Consider the following 25,310-nt stretch of genomic DNA (forward strand, 5'->3'; position numbering starts at 1 on the left):
AGAAGTTAAGGAGAATTTAAATAACGAAATACATAAAAATTCTGTCTTGAAGAGAAGGGAAAAAGTAACAGGTGCAGAAGAAATTAAATATATTTATTGATGGGGCCTTTCTGATTCCCCTTCCTTAATTGCAGCAGTTAGGAAACCTATGCTAATATATGTATTATGTCAGGAAAATTTGTCACAAACATATTGTCATTCCTTCTGCTGTTGGTAATTGTATTTGAATAATTTTATCCAGCTTCATTCAGTTACACTGTTTATCTAGGGTGGAGGGTGTACACTATTTTTCTGTGGGTGTGTCTTCCTTCAGATAACAGAATTGCAACATCATCAAAGAAGAAGGGAGAGGATATAAAACAAACTTTGAGCTAGTTCCTAGAACAGCCTTTGTTATATACAATCTGGATGTTAACATCCATGTTTTCAGTTTCTTGGGGACTATTTACTTTTTTTTTTTTTTTGAATGAGAGAAATAATGTATTAAAACTGAGTTTAGCAATGGGAACTAGAAAAGTCTTTAATGTCAAATAGTAGAGGTTAACCAAAAAGGGTGAGAGCCACCTATGCTTAGGCAAATACAGTACTGCAGGGAGAAGGCAGGTACTGCGATGGAGGGAGAGGACTACAAAAACAAAATGTTTCTCTTTTTTTTTTGGGGGGGTGGGTGGGGTGGGGGAGGCAGACTCTATTTCATTTGTGAGAGAAATATAAAAAAAAAATACAAAAGAAGGAAATTGACATCAGATAATTTTACACACCAAAAGTGGTGTAACATGCTGGTTGGAGCATTGGGAACAGATGTGTTACTTTGAGGAGAAAAATGTACAGAAAAAAATACAAGAATGCCCTAGAAGGAGAAGGAGATAAAAAGCTGGTGAAGGTGATGCTGGTAGAGGTGTTAGTGAAGTACTCTCTTTCATGGCATATGTCAAGTTCCTTCCAGCTGAGTATGGAACAGGACATGTTTTTACTTGTTTTCTTAACATATATTTTAGATTTTCTTGGAAAAGAATCTGAACTCAAACTAAAAGCTCAGACTGAACTAAGTAAAACTCACTAAAGCTCAGCTGTGGATGTGCTAGTACTCATTGGTTAATGCAGAAGTCACTGTGTTCACAGTGAAAGGAGGATTTCTAGAATGCACAATATTAAATTATTACAGTGTGCACACCTGCTTCTTGCTTACATTATAATGCTCAAAAGGTGTGTCTAAGGAAATACTCTGTTTCTTCCTGGTAGTGTCTTTCTAATTAATGAATAAATGCTAAATATGAAATCTGTCTGGTAATGAGTACTAGCATGACAGTGCCATGCCCAGAGATGTTTTCCTACTCACAGTTGTAACATTTGACATCTGGTGTGCATTGTTTTCATACTGCTGGTAAATTCTCCAGCTGGTAATCTTGATTGCACTGACAGACACAGCTGCTCCTCTAGGTTCACTTTTAAATTATGTTTTTGACCTTCATTGAAGAGTTAATCCCCCTCCCTTTCTTCCTCCTTTGAGTCTGTGGCCACAAATGCTTTCCAGAGAAGAACCACAAATGCTTTTGCTGCTGACTTCTATTGATCAAAAAAAGTCTTCTGTCATAAAAGCTGGAATTTTATTCTGCTACAACTAGGGCTAAGTTATAGATGGAAAACTGGGCTTGAAATAGAACACAATGTATTGTACGTTAAAAAAAAATCTTTTCTTTAATAGAATAACTGTTTTGGAACAGTTAATTTTGAGTGCTTGCCATGAAAAAAATAAGGGTATAAGAATTCATAAAAGTATAAAATATCACTTGTTTATGAGTACCATAACAAAATCATCAGGCAGCAGCTTGTAGGGAAACATGTTACTTTCCTGTTTATCTAGGGTGGTAAAGAACTTCAGTTTTTATTTCTTTCATCAGTTTAGGACTCAAGTTTTATTCTTAAATCAAGGGATTGTCACGGTGGCTGATTTGGGGCTGTTTCAATTTAATGAATATGAAAGCAGATATTGTCACAGCAAGGCTTTTAGAAAGTGAGAAGGTTTTTAAGTGTCTAGTGTTATGAATTAGACTACTGTTAGAATCATAATTATATAAATGGGTACGTACTTAAGAAAAAAGTTCCTGCTTTATAATCTTGGTGTGTTTCTTTGTGCATTGGAGGCTAAAGCGTTTCATAATAGTATCTAAAAAATGGTCTTCATGAATTTGATGCTAAGAGATAGCAGAGGCCTTTCTTACAAGGCAGACACTGCACTCTGACCAGCTGGATACCAGCTCACCTACAGAAACTGGTATGCTTGAGAGGCAGAAACATACTCAACCCATTAACTATCAACAACTCCTTAAAAGAAAAGTGGGGCAGGAAAGTGGGATCCGAGGCTTGAAACAGTTTGCACATCCTGACCTGCTGGTGCCTCTGGCTTTTAGCGCTGTGAGCTCTCCAAGTACTGATCTGGAGGCAGCCTTGCAACAGGAGTTTGTTTCCTTCCAATTTAGAAACGGCTGGGCTCTGCAGCCGGCCGTTCACCTCCAAACAAGACTGCTTGTATGCTCACTTGCCAGCCTGAATGCATGAAATGGCTGAGCCTGCAAGAGCTGTAGAACAGTTTTGCATTGTGACTAATAACTGTTTGATTTAAAGCATGCTTTCTGGAAAGGTGTCCAGTCCTTTTTGTTGGAAACCAGTTTTCTGAAGAAGTCATTGTTTCCTGTCCAAACATTGGTTTAAAATGTTTGGTTGAAATTTGCTTTAACAATAGTGTGGAGGCTTGCCAGATGAACTAAGTTCACACCTGACTGCTGATGCAGTCATCTCTGGTTGTGTGTCCTGTTAGTTGCCTTTATCTCTCCCTCAGTGTGAAAGTATTCCGGCTCCTCCAGCACTGATAGTAGCAGTAATGTCATCTTTGCTACCTGCATGGTATCTGCATCTGACTTCCTTCTGGTTCCTAGGCCCTGGAACCCTTACATCACTGCTGCAAGTAGCTCATCAAAGCACATCCTTGCTGGTTCAACATTGTACTCTGTTTTGTCATCCCCCCCAACACTAGCAGTTTCATAATCACTCAGGCCCAATGTTTGTCACACACTGGATATGGAAGGAAACAAACTTTGACTTTTTAAAATATACTTCTTGGAACTAACCTATACCACCTATTGCTACAACTTAGGCAGGGACTCTCAGCTATAATGAGCTTAAGTGATGGATATATTCTATTTTAGCGGTTGCCATTACGTTTGAGATGTAAATGAAGAGCAGGAACGAAGGGAGGTTTGTGGATAGATTACAAATTAATTGACTCCTCTGAGCTGCTGCGTAGTCTTTGTATCTTGTTCTTTGTCTGCTTTGACCAACTGAGAACGCTGCAAAGGAGAAGTTCTTCAATCTCAGGTGACAGTACAACATATGCCGGCAACGTAAGCACACATATAAACAGCATCTCTTGAAGATTCTGGTTATGGGTGGCCATCCTTTCTTTGATTTAACACCGTATATTTTTGCTTAATCAAACAGGAGCCCTTTTAGCCCTGGCAGAGTCTGCAGTGTATTTGCTCACATGGGGCCCACAGCATTTTGTGCCCACAAAGTAGAAGTAGGTGGGATGTGCTACAGGACTTCTTTTTTTCCTGGATACCCCAAATTTCTTATATTATCTTAGTGATTTAGAGGAGTTGGTGGTAGATGATATTTTTGCTTGAAAATAGGGACTTCCTCACTGTGTTTTCAGTAGTGTTTCAAGACCAGGCTCTTTCTTTCAAGTGAAAATTCCAATCTCAATACCAACAATATGCAGTTCTGGTCCTATGTTATCCATAAGTATTTGAAATAATTTGTCAGCTCAGTATGGTTCTTAGTAGGGATATGATGAGTTAATATATGATCTGTGTATAATTGTCGCTTACTTCTGCAATTACTGCAAATACTGCAATGCTTTTGAGATATCACTGTAGTTCAACTTTTTACATTTTAGTATTTCTAATAGCTAGATGAGCTACACAACTAGTTTCTAAAAATCTAGCTGTAATATTGAATGTAGTCCAGATTCAGTTGCCAGTTTAAATCTCTCTTTGGCACATATTCAATTCATGAATTAGTAAGCTTTATGTTGTAGCAGGTTTTAACATTGCAAAACTACGTATGCCATTCTTTCCATTTTCTAATGAACCAAATTCAAGTTGCTTTGCAAGATGGGGGGAACTGTAGTGGAGAGTGTCATATGTTGCTGTGTTTGGAAACACGCATTAGCAGCAACTGCAGTCTACACCAAATGTGGTTGTAATACGCAAACAGAAACTTTATCTTTGACAGCTAATTTCATGTTCCAGTATGAAGAAACAGTGAATGGGAGACCATTTCCAATTCACTCTTCTTGTTGAGATTAAGTATTATAATCAGATTTACTTGACTTTACTAACACTGTAAAATTTAGCAAAAATTACTTCCCTCTATGTTTAAAGTAATATTTATGACAAACACCGATTGTAGTGATTGTTGTCAAGTTTTCTGATGATAAGCTGTGTTTTACTTGTGAATAAAAGGTTTGTGAAAGCCCTTTGTGAGGAGAAGGGCAGCTATCCATTGCTCGTTGGGTGAAGAAATACATCTTGGAAGAATCCAAATATTAATTTGAAAATTAGTGGAAAAATTTAACAAACCTGTTTAGTTAACAGAAATACTAAGTCAAATAATTTAGTCATTCATTTCAGGATAGAGACAGTCTTTTAACTTCGTGAGACAGGAAAAGTATATGTCACTTATCTTTTTTTTTCTTTAATCTGCACTCATGTCTGGAGACTGGGGAATCATTCAGAAATTCTTACTTGAAAATAACTCTGTGCATACAGTAGAGCATCCAGTTCTCTCATAAAAATAAGGTATTTATACTTGTTGGAAATAACCTTCAGTGCTGAGATACCAGTTAAAATATTTGGCTTACAGACCTTCATGGAAATTATGGGCTTTGAGATGGGAAGATAAGTTCAATTTATTGGGTTGAGTTCTTGCACAAAGCCAGAAGTTCTGGAATTTTCCTCATATTTGGCTGTTATATCTTAAAGCAGAGCAGAGTAGAGGACATTATGTATCTAGGTATGCAAATATAAATAAAATGACCTGACTTAGCACCTGCAATTCAGACTAGTAAATATCAAGTTTTAAAACGTATGTCAGTATTCTAAAATACCTCTACAATTGCCTGGAGTGATGAGCTGAATAGATGATGAATTGCTACATAGCTTTAGATGAAGTATGTGTATGAATGATACAAGGAGTTTAAAATACTTTGGTTTTCGACTTTCTGAAAATCTCATTCGTTTCTAACACATTGTACTAAAGTTTTTAGATGCACCAATTGTGTGTAATTATATATTTAACCCACAGAATGAATTTGAGCTTGGAAAACTGTTAGGTTCCTGAGTAACCTGTGTGTAGAACCATTATTCTGAGTGCCTGAGAGCCAGAAGCATGCCATCAGTCTGACTGTCTTGCCCACAGGGACAATCCTCCTGGAGCACCCCCCCATATATATATATATATTTTTTTTTTTTTCTGCCAAGAGAGAGTTGAGTATGGAATATTGTGATAGCAGCAGTTGCCAGTGTTTTTCAGGGCATCCTCTCCTGTCATATGGCAGGCATACATTCAGACTGTGATGGAGGAGAGCTTCCCAGGAGACGGAGCAGCAGAGGATGACTGTTGCCACCAGAATGGGCTGTTACTGCCTAGAGAAGATATTGACAGTAGGTCCAGATGGTTTTCATGGTGGAAGCGCATACCCAGCTAGAAAGCTTGTAGACATCTGAGTGATTCTGAGTTTCTAACGAATATATGGGTTTGGTACTCTTTTTGTTTAATGAGTAAGGTGGTAGAAAGCAATTTAATTAAGTACATGATGTCCTCAGTCTCTGTTTCATTATATTTCATCTCAATAGTGTAATGAATGGAAAAAGTTTGTTTTATACATTATTCTGTCCAAAGCACATCCTGAGCATGTAATAAGAAAGCTAAACACATGAAGTACTCCCTTGACTTGCTTAAGAACTGAATGTGCTGCCATCTGGTAGTTGTGCTCTGTTCTCTTGGCAGTATTTGATTGACTTCAGTTTTCTCATGTAGTGCTGTCTGTCTTTTGGCTTAGGCATTATATTAATTCTACACTGTATCTATGCTTTTAATGAAAAAAATGAAGCTGATGTGACAAACTCGTACTTTTATGTGAATAAAAGGAGGAGACTAGCTCTTTAGAGACTGAAAAAAATAAGTTTTTGATATTAGTTGGCCCCAAAGTTGTTTCAGAAACTTTATCTGAGAGACATGAAGTCAAGAAAGTCTGGCACAACTTGTATTTAAAAAATATACTAAAAATACATTACAAAAAAAAATCAAATGTTTTTGATGAAAAGATGAAATCTCTGTAGCAGTTAACACTTATTCCAGGGCAGGATGACCAATTAGTTTTGGACTTGCAGGGCAGTGGGAAGCTTTCCAGTGCAGATCAAAAGGGACTGAGAGACAGTAAGTTTGGACAGTGTCTGGGGTTGTGGGAGTTAGTTGCTGTGGTTTAGTTAGGAGGGAAAGAGGGATTAATTTGTTTTGTTATATTTTTGATGACAAGTACACACACAGCAAGAATCAGTGTCTGAAGGCTGGTTAGCTTGGTTGTGCTGTATAGGTGGGGGGAAAAAGGCAAAATCAAGTACTTCATCTAACATTTATTTATTTTCGTTTTTAATAGTGGGCATGAGATTTTCCCTCTAAGCTACAGACAAAGATCTGCAGTGATGATGTGGTTTCTTAGTCCATTCTGTCAGAATCTGTGTTTCTGCTAGGTGTCACCAACCTCACTTTTTGCTAGGAAAACAAAGAAACTCAAAATATTCTCAGGGACAGTAAAATTTCCATTTATAGAGCTAAAGATCTGGATAGCCCTGCCATTCTTGATTTACCTTTCCTTAGCATACTGTTTCCTCAAGGAGAAACTTCTGTGAAGCTTAGTGGAGGATTAATTCCAAACTTTTTTTTTTTCTTTTCCTATTTGTATATTCCCAGGTGCAATTTCCCCTAGATGTAGGTTCATTCAAGTGTTAAAGCTGATGGACTAATCAAATTTAAAAAATTAAAAGCTTTCCAGTGTTTTTGGTTGTGTTTTTTTTTTTTATATATATTTTTAAATCTAAATCCAATCCATTGTACAATCTAGACTTAATATAAAATATGATGTTGAGGTAAAAAAATGTAGCAAACAGTACAAATAAGTTCTGTGGTTGCATTTTTAAAATCTTAAATATTCTTTGATGTTTCTTTTTATTTACTAGAGTTCATTCTTATGGCTAGGAACAAGGGAAGTTGTAAGAATTCACTTGGGAGTTTATCTGAAGTTGTCCTGATATGGCACTATTATCCTTTGATATTACTTATTAGTAAACATATTTTAAATACTCTCATCTTGTATCTGTGTGGATTTTGTTCTACCTAAAGCAGACATTGGTGGAAGTAAGAAGCAGTAGTCAGTGTAAGCATCTGTATTTGCTTCATCGTACAAAGTGCAAATAAACAGGATGCAAGTAAAGGATTAAAGAAAGGTTTTGTTAATATGTGGTTTGGGTGTTTCTGTAAATGGAAATGTACGTGTGCTAGTAAGTAGTGTTGTTTTTTGTTGTTGTCGGTTTGGTTTTGTTCCTTTTTTATGGAAAACTTGTTTTTCTTTGTATACAAAATGCGTTTTTTTTTGTTTTTTTTGTTTTTTTTAATAGGAAATATGTTTTGGACAGCTATTTAAGCATAGCTACTTGATGATGTATTGACAGATATTAAATATCTGTTTATCCTCTCTTGGTCTTTTTTCCCTTCCCTTGCTCAAGATCTTACTAGGATATTATGCTCAGCTAGCTTTTGAATAGCGTGATCCATAAAATTTCAGGTGGATTCAATGGAGTCTCACATTTTGCTCCTGCAGTTATGTAAGTGTGTACTAGGTATTTAACTTTGGGTTGTGGGTTAAATCAAGCCTATGCAAAAGATTAATTCATAATTCCAGTGAGAAATCTAATTTCAACAAATAAAGTCTGTTGTATTTATAAGGAAAAAAGTGATTGTAAGATTCATAATAATCATGATAGTGCTAATACTTCTTACATTTTAGTAATAAGTTTCCTCCCTTATGCCTCCTGGACTCATCTTCGAGTCTCCATGCTTTTTATTGTCTTGCTGCCACGGTCTGCTAGTAATTCTGACTGATCACTGTGTAAATGTCCTCATTTACAAATGATGTTTGATTTAGATTGGCCCACAGGTTTGCTTTGATTTTAGTATCTCACTTCAGTATCTCAAAGGCATTCTTCCACTGAGGAAAGATTGGTACAGTGCCCTTCAAACAAGGTTGTTTGTACATTGTCATCCTATCCCACTTTTCAGTTACAAAACTTAACAGACCTGGAAAAATGTCTTGGGTCTTTTGCTCTTAAAATCAAAAATACCCTTTTTTCTTTCTTTTTTTTTTCTCTTTTCTTTTTTCTTTCTCTCTCTCTCTCTCTCTGTTTTTAAACTTAGAAATAGCTTCTTAAAAAAATGTCAGTAAGATTTGGGGGAAACTAAGAGATTTGAAAGGAATCTTTTCTTCTTGAAGTGGTAAATCATGGTCGTAACCAAAATTGTTCTGAAAGTAGGAAGATGTTCATATATCAAGCAGGAAAGCCAGAGATCAAAGTTTTAGCAGTAAAATGAAAACCTTTAAATGTTTTTAATTAAATCTCATTCTGTAATTTAGCTGAAAACAAGACCACCTAAGAGCAGACACCAGGATACCCTTATCAAGAAAGGAATTGAAAGAAGCTGCTTCTGAAAGACAAAAAGTCTCTGTGATGCGATGAATTGTGGTTACAGCCTCAAAAAACTTCCTGTTGAATTGATGGAAAGGGAACTTTTACATCATAGAACCATGGAATGGTTTGGAAGGAATCCTTAAAGATCATCTAGTCCAACCCCCCTCCAACCCATTGCCTCACTGCAAGTTATACATTTTGCAGCACTTCAGTCTTTTAAATGGGATAATGTACACACAAAAACTTAAAGATGTAGTTGGCTGCACCTAAAGGAACCTGTAATTTCTCATGCCAGCAATTTCATTGTTGTGAGCTTTATATCATAGTAGGAGTCATTCAATAATTGTTTAAGCATTAAGTTGTTTGAGCTTGAACGAATCACTTGATGAAAGTTGTTACTCATGAGGGGAATGAAGTGCTTCTGCTTTGGTGGGAGGGGTGGCTAGGGAGTAGCTCTAGCTGATGACACTTTCTGCCTCAAGCCCAGGGAAATGCTGTTATCAGTGCCATTGCATTTTAGACTTCCACTAAGGCTCTTTTTAGTGTTTTACCGGAATCCACTCAGCAGCTCTGAAAACTGGAAACAGCAAAGTCTGTAGAAACATGCTGCTGACTCTTTGCTGGTTTGGTTACACACTGATTTAGCCCTTGGCTCTATATGAAAGCCATCAATATATCTGAAAATGACTCTGCTGTAGCTCAAAATCAACAGTGTAGATGAAAATGGAAGCAGTTTACACAGTCCAAAAACATGCACAGGAAAAAAGATTGTCATTACTTTTAAGAATAAGTCAAAATATCTTTTAATAGGTGAATACTTTTGCCCATCAGTAGCAAGATGTACCACAGAATAGAAAGGATTTTTAACAGATTTTTAGTGTCACTGAATTACAGCAGTGTTGTAAGCTAAATTGCTATATGCACATGCATATATGCCCAGTTTATTGCTGAAATACTATGGAACCATCTAAAGACCTGCTTTTAAAACTTAAAACTTCTCAATAGAAAGATGCTTGTTGACAGAAACACATTGCTCTTTGGGTCTTTTTATTTGACAATGGACAACAAATACTCTAGAGGAAACTTTTTTTTTTTTTTTTTTTTTTTTTTAGGGGGACCAGTAGGTATTTTATGCAGAGAATTTTTTTTGGTGTTTTCATCACTGCAGTTGGCTTATGCTCTAAGGTGCAAGTTTATCTCTGTCAAATATTTTATTGTGTCTTGGGCTTCTGTAAAGCATATTTCTGTATGCAGTACTAAATTTCTTTGAATCTTCGTAAGGAATAAGCTAATAAACAACGGAAGACCACAGTTAGTTTTCTTTTCATGATGAATTATCTTTTCTTCTATTCTCAGTGGACTGGGTTATCCAGTTTACCTTTTCTACACATCTGTCATGGTCCTTCTCTTCATGTGTTAAACATTAGCACAAACAAAATAGAAAAGAATCCAAGTTGTTTGCAACTTTTGAAGTTGCTTTGTAATTCGCCCTTCAGACTGCAGTAATTAAACAGATTAATTGTTTGATATTTACAAGCTTGCTCTGTGTCCTGTATAATTTTGCCTCTCTTCCTATTTGATAACACTCTCTTGGCTTTTCCACAGACTCACATTTCAAGACTTCCTCCTGGAGCCGTGGCAGGACAGTCTGTGGCAATAGAAGGGGGGGTTTGCCGACTGGAGAGTCCAGAAAGCTAAACAGCTGATTCCTCACTTCATTGCAAAGAATGTGAATGACTTTTTGTACAATAAGTTTTTTTGTGTTTTAACAGATGTTGGAAATTCTACTCTTGTTTTATACCCCGTATTGCAACCATGTGCACCATAACTTGAGACAAGTGCTGCTGTAGTTTATGTTCTCACTCTGTGAATGGGGGTGTGTGCATGTTCATTTTTTCCCTAATAAAATAGGAGCTCTTCCCAGTTGTACAAAGATTATGTATGATTAATGATTGTGTTTTCATTGTTTTACGTTTGAAAAGTATCTGAAAGTACAAAAAAAATTAATTTAAAGATGTGGTCACAATTGTCATTCATGTTCTAAATTTAAAAGTAACAGGCCTTTGAAGTGGCTGTATAATTATGCAAAAATGATTATGGTTTCTAAGTTTCTTAGTGGTTTAAGGAAATCCAGTGATGGTTTAAACATGGGTTGTTTTTTTCCTCCCCAATAAGGAGGATTTTTTTTGTCAAAGAGTGGTTTCAGTGAAACAAACTAAAGCAAAATTAAGGCTAAAATTGTTTTAAATAATCTTATAGGTCATATCTCTGTTCCCAAACTAAGATGTTAATAGCTTCAAGCTGTATGTATTACAAAAAGCTATATAAAGATAATGTATCGTAATGCAGTCTTTATGTATAATGGAATATTACAATGTAAATAAGAAAAAAAAGTTTATGGAAAGATTCAATATTATTCTTCGCTTCTGTTTTAAATCTATTTTTGAGAGAGGTACAGAAATGAACATATTACTGGATGCGAAGTGCAATGTGTATTGAATGGATGTTGGGAGGTCTGATACTAGCTTTCTTATAGATAAAGCAACTTCCTGAAGTCCAGCCACAGCATGGGTATTTATATAACTGTGTGTAATATGTATGTACTGTGCATAAATTTACTGTAATTCTTTTTTATACCTTCAACAAAACTGCAGTATAAAACAATGTAATCCTTGTCTGCCTCGTGAAGCATTGGCAGCTGAACTGTCTTTTGTCACCAGTTCTGATACGTTAGCCAGACTCCTGAGTCCTAAAAGTGAGTTCTGACATACAATCTTCCATTCAGTACTTTTTTCTTCACAGCACTGGCAGCAATAGAAGACTTTTGTAGTTAATTCATTGTCCTGATAAGTATGCCAAAGAGAAACTAAATTAGTTCATCTTTTTCCCTGGTGGATATTTGGTAATTCTGTTTTCAGAAATAGTGGATGAATAGATATTCAGACTGTATTTGCTTGATCGGGCATTGTACTTGCCTCTTTTGTAAAGTTGTGCCTGCCTATAACAGACATACTTGACTGATTAAATGGTTACATTGATTGTAGTACCAATCTTTCATGGATAAAAATCTTAATAAATTTTTTTTAATACCTGGAGTTCATTTTCACTTTTATGTTAAAGAATACATTGATATACTGTCTTTTTTTTTTAAAAAAAAAAAAGTGAAATCAATGTCATCCTGTAGTTGAAGATATTTCTATAAATTCCTGCAAAAAAATATGAAACAGGCTTTTCAGGTTGCAAAAACAAAAAGTGGAATGTATATCAGTCTGCATCCTCAGAGGATATACTTAGTCTAGTCTGATGAAGTGAAGTAGAGCTATACTGATTTGCACTAGCAGAGACCTCAGCAGTAAAGAGTACAACACTTCAGAAATGTTCTAACAAAGAAGCTGAGTTATGAGAGACAGTAAAATTTCTCTAAAATACAACAGTTGTTGTACAACATTATGGTATCAGTGCTCATCCCGGAGTTTGTATAAACCTGCCACGGACTGTGGGTGACATGTCCTTGTCTTGTTAACCTCTGTTATGCTCTGCACTTTCAGGCACACAAGGCTTGTTTCTGTGCAAGCCGTGCAGGTGTATGTTAGCCAGGCATGCAGGGCGACTAGCAGAGCAGGAGCCCTGCAGTTTATCTCATCATCCCATTTGGAGTCTATCAATCAGCTGCAATATATTGTAGCAGATATTTAGGCTAACATTGCCTAACGTATTATGCCTTGTTACGTTGATGTAAATATCCACATATGAATACAGAAAGAGACCACCTAAACTCATCTTTCTAAAATAAAAAAGCCTTCTGAAGTTGTTAAAGTGCTGTTTTCAGAAAGTACTACATGAAGGCGAATGTTTGAAGTGAAATCGTGTCCCCAGTGAAGTCACTAGGAGCTCAGCCATCAGCTTCAGCAGAGCCAGGACATCTCTCTTTGAAGTCTTTCTCTTAGAGGAGTCAAACATTACAAGTCCCTTAATGTCAACACTGGAGACCTCTGAAACAAGATTGAGCAAGATGTTTTGATGGCTGATGCTTATTTTTTGGATAATCTGAGAGTATCTGTTGGGTGTGCAGGGATTGAGAAGTCAGATGGAAGAATCAAAATGCAGACTCTCCTGTGCAAATAATTTGATGAAAGCAGGCTATGACTTTGCTCCAAAAGGAGCTCTTCTCTAGCCAAGGACTTTCAGTGCTTTTTAAAATTTAAATAATTTTTCTAAAGGTGATAATTTCTACAGCTCTTGTTTCCCTGCGGACGCATGTATGGAAATTGGATGGAATACACTGTGTGGTGCAGTACAAACATTAGCAGGGATTTGTGTTTGGCATGATACAGCTTAACAGTGGAAAAAACGCTGTGTTCAGGGTTGTGTATCAATAAATCACAACACCAGCCTGAATTGTAAAGTCTTCTGTGTGTACTGCACAGAAATAGAAATGCTGTTAAACATGTTTCTAGAATGATTTCCCTAAAATGTGTGTTGTATCCCTCAGCCAATACAGCTGCACATTATGGTGCCATACTGCAAGTCTCCAGAACATGCTGCCCATGGACTGGAGGAGATTCAACTCAAAGTTGAATTTTACAGTTTGAAAATGGTGCTTCTTTACTTCTCATGGCTAAAAGTAAACTTTCTTGTCATGTGTCGGCGTTGAGGCACTGCAGCAGGGGAGCTGCAGGGCCTCTGTGAGGGAGCTGGGGCTGCCCCACACCAGTTCCAGAAAGTTCTGGAGGGCCCAGGGCAGGGCCCAGTCCCTCAGCGGCTCCTGAGGGGAAAAGGACTGGAAGAAAGGGCAGCATGGTGCTGGGCAGCGAGGGTGAGGGGAAAAAGGTGAGGAACAGCCCCGAGGAGACAGGATAATGAGGTGTTCCAGGCATGGGGCAGGCATTGCTCAGCGGCCTGTGGACAGACCGCAGATGTTTTAATTTGTTTGAGAGTTGTTTTAATTTGTCTTCCTTTCTCACTATCCAAACCTATTTTAATTGGAAATAAGTTAATAAACTACTTTTCCCCAAGTTGAGCCTGCTTTTCCAGTGATGATGCTTGGTAAGTGATCTCCCCCTCTTGATCTCATCTTAATTTCTGTCTGTGTTGAGGAGAGGGAGTGAGAGTCTGGCCAGGTTAGTGCTGGCAGCTGGCCAGGACCTGTGCACCAAAGGGATAAATTATGGTTGCACCTAGAAATTCCTTCAAATCTTGAAGTACCATTTTGCAAGTGAAAAGCTTTTTCTTGTGGTAGGTTAGTTTTCTTTTGGGTCAGTGAACTGAATTTTGTGCCCTGCAGCTGCAGGATCGTTAGGTGTAATATAAAGGAAACACGGGAGCACAGGGATGCAAGAGGGATGGAGAGGATGGGATAACCCCTTCTGGCTGATGTTAAATCAGATTAGGCATAGAATGAAACTGCCAATTCATTGCTGTCACTGTGATTATTATTTTTGTTTGATGTTATTTTTATTCTGTTCCAATACATCTCAGGAAGTCACTGCTACAAGGTATCGTAGATTTTGTTGGGGAAAAAATTGACATCTTTATAAAAATCACGTTCTTTCTCTAATATTGCAGGAATCAAGACTAGTTAAGTGCAATTCTCAATTTGACGAAGAAATAGTTTCTAAAATTTGGAGGCTAGTCCTTTTGAAAGGCAGTGAACTCCTCTGGGGAGATAAGAGTGTGCCAAGTCCTGAGGTAATTAACGGTCAGCGTTGTGACATGATGGCCTTTGAAATTAATACCGTGTGTTTGAGGAGGGAAGGGAGATTGTTTCAAAGCCCATGTTTGTTGTATTAATGTGTCATGTAATTTCTATGAAAGAAAATTAGCAAACCAAAGACAAACAATGCCAGGCACAGCAGAAAATGCATTATGATACATTATTTGAAAAATGTTACAATTTGAGAGCTGCAAACCAGTTCATTCCTTAGGGAAAAGGACAAATAAATAGAAAAAGTACCATTTGAGTGCACTCTTTGCACATCACAGAACAGTTATTCTCAGGTAAGTTTCAAGAACCTTGACCAACGTCAGGGAGTTACCTCAATTAGAAGAGAACTCAGAAGTAAGGAAACTCTCACTATAAATGGTAAACAAAATCCCAGGATGAAGTTCTCTGTTAAAAATGATGTGCAAGGGACAGAAATCATCCAAATTGTCTTTTTTGGCCAAATTGTGACTCAGAGTTTTAAGTTCAGGTATGAGCTAATGCTGTTTTCTTCCTTCTTTTCATTGGATTTGTTTTCAATTTCTAAACTAAGATGCCTTTTTTTGTTTTGGTAGAATAAAATTATTTTTACTCTAATTATCTCTAAAGTCATGAAAGCTCAGTTAAAATGAAGATGTTTCTACTTCCGTGGAAATGACAAACCTGGATAAGGGTGTCTGTACAGACTAACCCTGCAGGGATGTGGCATCCAAATGTGTTCAGGCATCTGAAGAAATGGTGTGGGTTTTCAACATTAAAGTAGCCTCTGTTCTTCATCAACCCAGTTCAAACTCTAGAGCTTTGCTGGTGTATTTTCAGTGCTTTACCCTGCTCTGTGGCCTTAACTGCACCTGTAACTATTAGGATTCACCTACGGCACTTCCAGAGTCCAGTTGTAAATCCTGTCTTTTCTGAACCTTTGCCTCATCAGTAGAAAATTTGTGCTAATCACACCCTGATTATCCGAAAACACAACTCAGTTTCATATGTTCTCCAAGTCTGCCTGTAACTCTGTCTTCTTATGCCCAGGGCATCTCATTCTTCCCTCTAGCCATTTGTCTCTACTTTTGGTGATTTTTTGCTTCACCAGATCAGCAGTGGTCTTAGTTCTGCAATCTGCTTCACCAGGAATAACGTCAAACATAGCATTGCGTGAGTATCCTTGGATGGTCGTCTTCTGTTTCACAGCTCCCTGTAAGCAATATGTTTCTGTGGATAGCAGGAAACTCTCAGGTCCTGCTGTCCTCGCAGTACCTAGCAAGGGCTTCATTCTTCTGTTCCTGATTTTTTGTAAACTTAACGTCAAATTTAATCCTATACACAACTGCATTACAATGAGCCACAGGAACATTAGGTGGTCTCATAAATGACACACATGAAGAGGTAAAAGGCTTGCTTTTGCCCTTCCTGGAAGGGAAATGAAGTAAACAAGTCCTGTTTTTTTTACCCTCTAAATTGTACCACTCAACTCAACTTTGCCTGAACCCTGCCCTGAGGATATGTCACAATTTTTTCAGGGTGTTTTCTGAATATGAGAGCATGATGGCCATGATGGTCTGCAGGCCTGGTATTAGGGCTGCTAAAGCCTGTTTCCACCACTGTTGCCTGTCCTAGCACTGAAATACTGTCAAGAGCCTAGCAGAATAATTTGGTGCCTGAGGAAACCCTTGAATCCACCATTTTAAATGTCAAAGAGTATTCTCCATACGCTACTTTTTTTAATTTTATTTATTTTTTTCCTTCTTAGCAATAACAGTGGCCAGGCTGGCTAGTTAAGTGTGATTACCTATTCATTTAGAAGTTTGCATGTTGATAGGTGCAGGTTTTCAGGCCACCGTGGTCCTGTAAATAAGGTTTTTATGTGAACATTCTGTCTTTATGTGCATCCATCTTTATGTCCTGTTCTCTCCCCTCTTCTCTGTTCCTCCTTCTTCTCTCTTCCCCCAGTGGCATCACTTGGCTCAGTTCAATACTATTAACAGAGAATAAATAATTAAATTTCCCCAGTTAAATGAATGTATGTGGCCAGACAGAAGAACTACATTAAGTCCCTGAATTGAAAGGAGATTGATGAGTCTCTTGGGGATCCATGCAGAAGAAAATCTTTATAAAGGATCTTTCCCCAGTTAGGGCTGTGGGATTCACTTTGCACAAATCTGGAAGAAACCATGCATTGTTTCTTCCAGTGATCACAGAGCATCTTTATTCACAATTAAGAACTTGTCAGGTTGTTTCAGAAGTTTATTTCTATTTTATCCACTTTATTTTCCTTTTTTACTTTTCAGATTTTTTTCAAAACTGGTAAAAAATCAACTCCACAATACTGTAGTGCAAGGTTTACATTGAATGTCACCTGAAGAAGCCAGTGCATCCCTAGAGGCTGCTGGCATCAGGGGAACTGGTGATAGTGATGCAGGAGCTGTATCTGCTTTCTGGGCTGATGGAGTTTAGTTTTTCTGCTCTGCAAATTCTCCACAAAAGACACCCCTCCATTACTACATATGGAGTCCTTTTGCTAAGAACCATGCGGTGTTCAGGTAATTTTGCCATGAGAAATCCTGTACCCATTGTATAAAAGTAGATATACTGACTTTTGGGAACAGGGCATACAACAAAAAGACCACAAAATCTTTTGTTTCTTCTTCATTGAAATCTTTCCCATGGCTGGAAAGAAGACCCCTGTCTAGTAACAAATCATCTCTCCCCCTCCTCGCCCCAAAGAAGAAAAAAAAAGAAAAAAAAGAAAAAAAAAAAGAAAAAAAAGAAAAAAAGAAAAAAAAGGCAAAAGTCTTTCAAATGAGAGCTGACATTTCCTCATCATTCTGTGTTTTCTGGTTATTTATATTTCACTGGCAGACAGGCTGCAAGGCCTTGTTCTTTGTGCTAAAGATACAAAGGACATTTTATTGTGGCCTGTCTTGCCAGGAATAAAGTGCAATAACACTTTCCAGTGGATCTTTCCTCCCAGTTTGCTCCCTAGAGAAACAATGAAGCTCCCAGAATCACTGGCCATACAAATGCATTACAAATACAAGAAAGGTCACCTGCGGTTTGCTGTTTCCTCTTTCCTGTCCTCTTGGTAGCCCATAACACATCCCTGGTTGCTGGTGAGCCATGGAGGTTTCATTCTTTTGATTTGAGGCTCTGTGAGGGATGATGTGAGTCCAGCACAGGTTTGTCATGCTCCATATAGTGGTGCTATAACTTGTGCTTGGTGTGGAGGACTGGGGAGTCCCAGAATGTCCTTGCTGGATGCGCAGCAAGGGCTTAGGAGATTTGCTGTCATGCTTAAACGTGCCCCACGTTGAGCACGTTATGAACTAGTGTAGCTGGGAAGTGTCACAGGCACGCATGGGGTGTCCTCAGTGTGAAAGTCCTGAGCCAGGGCTGCACTGAGAGCTGTGTAAGTACAGGCTGTGAGGCTCCAGCCTTCTGCTTGATGGGGTGTGATGAGCCCTTCCTCTCTTCTGGGACAGAACATCCTCACACGCAGAGTTGGAGAAATCCTGGGGTTTCCCCGTCCTGGGCTATAGCTTTGTTGACAGACTTATTTTTCACTTTCACAAAGTAAATAGAGTATATCTCCTGCTTGGTGATGATTCATCTCTCATTATGTTTAATAATTAGAATTCCATGCTTGTCTGCTGCTTCCCCTGTGCTCTGCCAAAATGAGTGGTCTCTGCTCTGAACAGCTCCATCTGTTGGCATTGCATTGCCGTATCAAACCCTATCAAAAAAGGTTTTTTAAAAATCCTTCCCACCAACAACCCAGCAGCAAGAAGATGGAGCCTTTCTGCTTGGACTGTGAAGAGATATGATGAGCACAGGTCTTGGTGCACCAACAGCCTGCATCTGAAACCTGCTGGGTAAAATTCCTGCAGTCCTGGGCTTCTTCGCCATTCTCCAAAATCAGGAGAGGCATGTGTTTGCTCTGCAGATCTGGGCAGAGATGGGGAAGGAGATCCTCGGCGCCTCGTGTCCTGAGCCAATCGCTTTCCGTTTCACAGCTGGGCTGGCAGCCAGCAGCAGCCTGCAAAGGGCTGGCACTGCTCAGGGAGAACATGCGGCGAGGTGAGCAGCAGGGCTGGAGGAGGCTGCAGGTGGCCCGGAGCTGGGTGCACGGAGGTTGCTATGTCAGACCTGGCCACAGGGGGGTACCACAGGCAGGGACACAGCCACTGGGACACGGTTTCAGTATCTCAAGCTAACACATGCGGTCACAGCGCTTCTTGCTGCTCCATATTCCCTCCCTGCCTTGCTGCTAAGGGCGAAGGTGGGAGCAAGGCCCGTGTCCGAGCTGGGCAGAGCATCGGCCTGTTACGCGGTAGTATATAGACCCTCTGCAGCCTTTCCTCCCCTGGGATGCTGGGAATGCATCTTCAGGATTAAGCCTTCGTGTTGTGCTTGAGGCGTCAGCAAGGAGCTGTGGCTGCTGCCTGATTTCCCGGCACACAAACCATGGAGAGCGAGGCTGCTTCCCGACCTGGTTTCGCAAGTTTGTTGGGAGTAAAGTGGTCTTTGCAAAAACTGTGCTGCTTAGGGAGGTTAAAATTTAACACAACCTTCTTTCTGTTGTTAAGGACCTAGAGCCCAATGCCAAGCACCCGTAAATTCAGTTATTTCCCTGGTGGCTGTGTGTGTTCAGGCTCAAATCTGTAGCTGTGTTTGAGCAGCTGTGTAGCTTGCACTGGGCATGAATATGGCTGGCATCAACAGAGGCAGCTTCAGTTGCTTGTAATTGTCCAAAGCTGGAGCCATTTAAAAAATTAAGATTACAAACATGCTCACAAGCAAGTATTTTCGCCTTGTATGGTTTATGTAAGTTTCTGCTTCAAAGAAATAATTACCTGCCTTCTTGAAAATGTTGTCTTCTTTCATTTGCCTTCTTGAAAATGTTTCCTTATTCCAGCTACTTTTAGTGTATAGGTATGAACAGGTTTACAGAGTATCTAGTGCTTTACATCAAGTTTAGGATATTTTCACTATTGACACTTCTTATATGTGGCCTGGTCCCATGGTCCTAAAACAAGGATGAGGCTGTATTCATTGTACATGCTCATTTTTGTGTTGTTGTTGTTTTAATATCTCCATCTTTAAGGGACATCAGATGTCCAGAGTATCAGAAAGCAATATTCTTTATGATTAGAGTAAATATTCGTGGTTTGTTTTTTTTTTTTTTTCAGAGATTTTTTTTCCTCCCTCCATAAAAGGGCAAATAAATCTGCCAGCTAAATAAATACAAACATTTTGTTTCTCATGCTATCACATGTAGCATGCAATATCATCCAGCCTCATTTGTGAAGGAACAGTTCTAGTTACACAGATGAAAAACGATACTTAAAAGGAAAAAACAAACCAAAACTGTGCAGTTTGTTTGGCTATCTTCAGTTGTGATTGTCCTTTGGAGACTGAAGCCTGGCCCAGAGCTGACATAACACAAGATAGATTGCTTCCATGGACTTCGGCGGGAGTTTGGATTGGACTATGTGATGTTGCAAAATTACAAATGCCTCTCAGAAAGGCTGAAGTCTAACTTACTCATGATACAGGCTTTAAAATGGAAAAAGTGGTCTGTGAACAATGTGACAACCACTTCGGATTTCCAGACTTCTCTGCCTTGAAATGGGAACACCTCTGGGCACGCTGCTACTGCTCTCCGGCATGGTTTGGGTAGCCTTTGCTCAGGTGTGGGCACAGCCATCCTGGGAGGAGCGGCAGCCCTCAGTAGACATATGCTGGCCGAGGCATCAGCATACCGTGGGCACTGGGACCCACTCTGCAGCTTCAGCAAGATGTTGGCTGTGTTGGAGTTTGGAGAGCTCTGTTCTGGAGAGTTTGGAGAAGAGCAGTATCCCGTTTGGAAGATGGGAGATAGAGATTTGGATTGCTTAGCTTACCCAAACCAATTTGCTGCAGTCTTGAGATGTCTTCATAGTTTGAAGAAAAAACACTACCATGGCTTGGGAAATGTGAGCGAGTCTGACTCCGGTTATGGAAAAGCTACTAGGCAGAAGTATGAAAAGCTTGCTGGTAAATCATTTACAAGAAAATATCTTGCTCAGCATGGGGTTTGCAATGAGGGGGTCATATTTAATGACCTGCTCCAAATGTTATTATAAATCATTACTTCCTCACCAGCTAAATCACGGCTGGCTAATACTCTGTATGCTCTCCTGTAGAAGTGCCACTAACATGTGAACATGTTGGAGTTCAGAGCCATGTGGCCCCGCAGGATGGAGGAAAGGGCAGGAGCATGAAAGGCCGTCAGGCATCCCGGGGGCGATGCCTGTCCCTCCCTCAGCCACACAGCTCCTGTGTTTTCATAGCGCTGGCCGCCTCTGCAAAACACAAGACCTTTGGGAGCTTTTTGACAAGATGCTAAACTGGAGTAACCTCAGTGAAAGCATGTCCCCGGTGCAGAAGTAAGAACGGTTTTCAGGAGGATAAAGAGGGCAAGTGTTTAGCTTTGGTTGAATGATGCCTTTGAGTTATGCAGGGAAACTTCTTCCAAGCTGCGTAACAAACCTCATGCCCGCTTGGGACAGTCAGCAGGGCTTCACAATAAACTGCTCCAGAGCCCGCCCAGGCAAAACCTCCAAATCCTCTTTGGGTTATGCACAATCTGCAACAGTTAGAGGAGCATGAGTGATGGCAGCCCATGGGTACATGGGATCCTGGCCAGTGGGATGTCTGCGTATGGGGGAGAAACTCCTTCCCCACTGAAAATAAATATCTCACCTCTGAAAAGCAACAGACACTGCAAACATGAGGGAGCACAAGTCCCATGTCCAGTTCTTGATGGAGGATCCACTTTATGCTGGAAGGAGTCTATGGGCTGCTTTCACCTATTTATTTTACACTGAGAAATGGGGAAGAAAAACCTCAGGGCAGTCTGTAGAGGCACTAACTCCTTGGAAAAATGCACAGCAGTGGGGATGTCAACAGATGTTTGGTAGCTTCCTACTTCCTTCTACCTTTAGATCATGCCTTAAAAAAAATCCCTGTGCATTGCATATTTTCTGTCCCTACGCCTATACAAGAACCACAGTCAGCAGTTCCATACATCATTTAGAGAGATTTTATCAATAGAATAAGAATATGCAAGTGGAAGCAGTATTTCTTTTGAGGGATACGTTTAATGTAATAGTACTTTTACACTTTAAAAAAAAATGAGAAGAAAGCTTTAATGCCTCTTCAGTCCACAGAGAGCACAAAAAATCAAAGTCAAAGCCTATTTAAGATCTTACTCTTTCTTAACAGAGCAGCCTTAGCCAAGGAGAGAAAATAGGGCTTCTAATCTGGCTTCAAAGTAATTGAAAAGCAAGTTCAGATTTGGGGTGAGGGTGGAATAAGGAGATGGGTAATATAGCATGAATGGGAAAATGAAATCTTTGGCAGTGTCACAACTACCATAAATAAAGGTAACAGGACCTGTAACAGGACCCAGAGACCAGCAAGGGACATACCCTGGCTGGGCTGTCCTATTCCCCACTCAGAAACCAAGAATGGTGTTTGCCAAGTCTGTGTACATCAGTGGTATGTACTTTCCTCAGCACACAACATCTCTCTCTCTCTTTTTTTTTATTCCCCTCCCTTTAAGATTTTAATCTTAGAAAAAATTCTGGTAGTCTTTTGTGGGCAGTTTGGAGGAGGGGAGTTGAGGGATAGTTGAGTATTTTTGTTTCTGTTTACAAATGCAGGGGAGTTTGTCTGGGTTCAGCTGGTGAGGCCACAATTGGGCAGGTGTCACAAGTCTGGTTTGCATTTAACTTTCCAGGGCTTTATTGAGAAGAGGATGTCTGAAGTCACCGTGCATGGGCAGGCACAGAGCTCGTACGATTTATACAGGTACAATTCACACAAGTCTGTCTGACTTCACCTCCTCCTCCACACCACGCTGGACCCACTTGTGTGCCTATTGCTCTAATGCCTCCAGCAAGTAGCTTTGCAGCCCCTGCTCCTTTCCCTCGGCTGTGGTTTGACAAGAAGGCTCTCAGGTACAACTCCTATCACAACGTGGTTCTGTGCGAGCAAAAAATGTTAAAAAATAGGTGACTGTCTTTCTTTGCTAATGCATTTTGCAGTTTTTCATGGGCCAGCATCTGCCTGGATAATAGAGGAGTCTCACTAACACAAGTAATTCATACAAAGGCATTCACACATTTGCTTTATGTTGCATTTCTTGGCTATTACTGCAAGAGACTTTTATAAAATGATGATCTTTTGATGGGTTCGACCATGGTAGAACGGGTAAGTGAACTGACCTCACTAGTCCAGATAGGGACCCAAGGCACCTGTGCTGAGTTATTACCAATGTTCGGTGCAAAAGCACAGAGAAAATAGCACAGGGTTTCTTTTGACACTGAGCAATGCTGGAGTCGGAAAGATACCCCTGCCTGCTCTGTTTGTTTGTTTGTTCAACACTCGTACACCCCTGTTTACTTACTGACACAAGAGACATTGGCTCATTTGGCAACCTCTAATGACAGCTTAAGGTTCACCACCCTGTACTAATTGTGCAGTGGTAAAAATACAATTTTTTTCCAAATGAGGAGCAGCAGTAAGCGAACGCAAGGAATGGGTCTCCACAGCATGTTTGTTTTGTCCCACACCTTTGTTTTGGAAGCTGCTGTTTTCATAGAAAATGAGTACAAAGCTGGGTAAGACTAACTCAACTCTTTCTAAGTATGTTTTGTGGGGATTATCATGCTGGCTGAAAAACACGCCACTTCTCACAGCCAAAGATGTGAACTCAAAATGAGGTCATGAAACTTTGATTACAAGATGCGCAGAGGCCTTTCAATTAAGATTGGCCACACTGCCGTGGGATGGTTATTACTGGTCAGACACTTCCTGAAATGCTCAACAACTCCCATAGAGTGGTGTCAGGAGCTAAAATTACCAGCATTTCTGTGGGGTTTTTAAAAGCCCTTCCTATTCAGTTCCACCAGCCACTGTATCAGCGGTGGTCAATATTTTCCCCTACATTGGTACATGAGGAAATAACCAGAATACTGAACGAGCTATTTATAAAGACATATTGCAATGCACACTCATCTGCTTCCAATGAGAGGTTCTGGCCACCAGCAAAACCATGCAGAGTGAGAGGAGAAAATGGCTTTGTGTTTAATTTTATACTTCAGCTTGATCCTCAGTTCCACATAGGATGCTCTGAGGACCCTTGGCAAGCACCCCTAGTGAACGGTGATAGGAAAATACAAGCATATGTGGGGTATAACAGCATCACTTTCTAGCCAGCCTTTCGCCAGAAGTCCAAAATAGCTTAAACTCTGCTCGTGGCATAATTTGTGTGGGACAGAAATGCAGCCTTTCGCTGCCATGACCCTATGCCAATGCCATTTCCAAGCGCTGGTCTTGGCAGAGGCGTCTCCCTTCGCACGGGGCATGTTCCTGGCAGCAGAGGAGGAGGGGAAAAGGACCTAGTGCTATGAAGTGTCCCATACCTCCCGTCCCTGTTGTGAGGTATTTGGCCTCACACTGTTCCAGCCTCAGATGCATTTGTGCAGGCAAGACTTTCCTCAGTTGCTCTTGCCCGACTGCTGAGGTCAGAAGGGGGGATGGTGCTGTGCGACACGTTACAGGACAGCTGTTCACAGTGGGCATTTGCCACTTCCATGCACAAGCAAAAGCTCTGTGGTTTAACAGAGGGTTCTGTGTGCCCCTCACTTCAATTCCCCTGTAAGTACATAGTATGATTTGTATTTGCTGGGGACCTGCAGGGCTGCAGAAAGATTAATTGTGCTCTCACATGTTAGCTGATGTCTGTTCTATCAGTATGGTGGTCTTGTAACACTTCTAAAATACTTGGGAAGGTTTTTTTAATGGAAGTAAATATTGACTTTCAGTGGAAATAGACAGCCCTTTGTTTTGTCTGAAATTGAAAGTCCTTTGCAGTGCTAAATGAATGGTATAGTTGAACTCTTCTCCTTAGCTGTCTAAGACAGTCATTTAGTGTTGCATCACTGTTGGATAGTTCATATCCATCTTTAAAAGTAGCTTGCTTATACATTCAGGTATGAATTAGTTAAACCAGCCCAAAATTGCTGTTGTGCTGATAGAGAAGTAGTGTCAGGCCCTGGCAGTGGCTGGGACCCCTCTAGTTGGGGATTTGGCTAGTGAGGGCCCTGCTGGGCTCTCGTGTTTATGCACGCTCAGATTTATCAAAGAACAAATAAAAGGACCGTTTGGCCTCCAGCATGTTCTGTTGCTTGCTACGCAGTTTTGTTTGGGTGTAGGTTTGGGTTGAAAAACCACATAGAGCAATTTGCTCCCTCTCACTGAAGAAAAATATCTCCTCCAACCCCAGATGTACTCATGCCAAAGTTAACCTGAAATAGGTTTACAGTGGCTTTGCGGGCCTCCAGGTCATGGTATCTTCTCTTGAGATGGAGAAGCATGGATGGTTGCTGAGCTTTGCTGCAGGAGCTAGCTGCGTGCAGTAGAAAGTTGTGTCATCTCTGTAGGCCACTAACAAGGAATACTGCTTTTTGGGATCTAAGGCAGGTGACAGGCTCTTCCCCAGTGTCCTGCTGCCCCACCTCCTCGTTGGTGTTTGACTGGGCGAGGTGTGGAAATCCCATTGTTTCCTGGGGGCACTATGCAGGCATAGTGGCACACCAGGGCAGTTGTGACCAAAGACTCAAACTAGGTACCTCTGCCTCACTGCACTCTTCTGCAGCTTGGACACGGGGCTTTTCATGTCCTAGCACAGTGCGAGCAGAAGCTAATTACTATTCTGTGAGGCAAATAAGCATGTATGCACACATGTAAATTATATGGTGAAC

At 40.1% G+C, this 25,310-nt stretch overlaps 1 protein-coding gene across 5 annotated transcripts in view; it reads left to right on the forward strand.

Annotated features, from left to right (window-relative positions):
- Window positions 1-11,895, forward strand: part of TASP1 (taspase 1) — an 83,951-nt gene extending 72,056 nt beyond the window's left edge. For all 5 annotated transcript variants that reach the window (XM_035552934.2, XM_035552939.2, XM_035552938.2 and 2 more), the window contains one exon: window positions 10,410-11,895. In XM_035552934.2, coding sequence (XP_035408827.1) covers window positions 10,410-10,502 — 93 coding nt within the window. In that variant the 3' untranslated portion in view covers window positions 10,503-11,895. The remainder of the gene's footprint in view (window positions 1-10,409) is intronic.
- The last annotated feature ends 13,415 nt before the right edge of the window (window positions 11,896-25,310 follow it).

Source organism: Cygnus atratus, chromosome 3 (genome assembly GCF_013377495.2).
Source record: "Cygnus atratus isolate AKBS03 ecotype Queensland, Australia chromosome 3, CAtr_DNAZoo_HiC_assembly, whole genome shotgun sequence".
Taxonomy (NCBI): domain Eukaryota; kingdom Metazoa; phylum Chordata; class Aves; order Anseriformes; family Anatidae; genus Cygnus; species Cygnus atratus.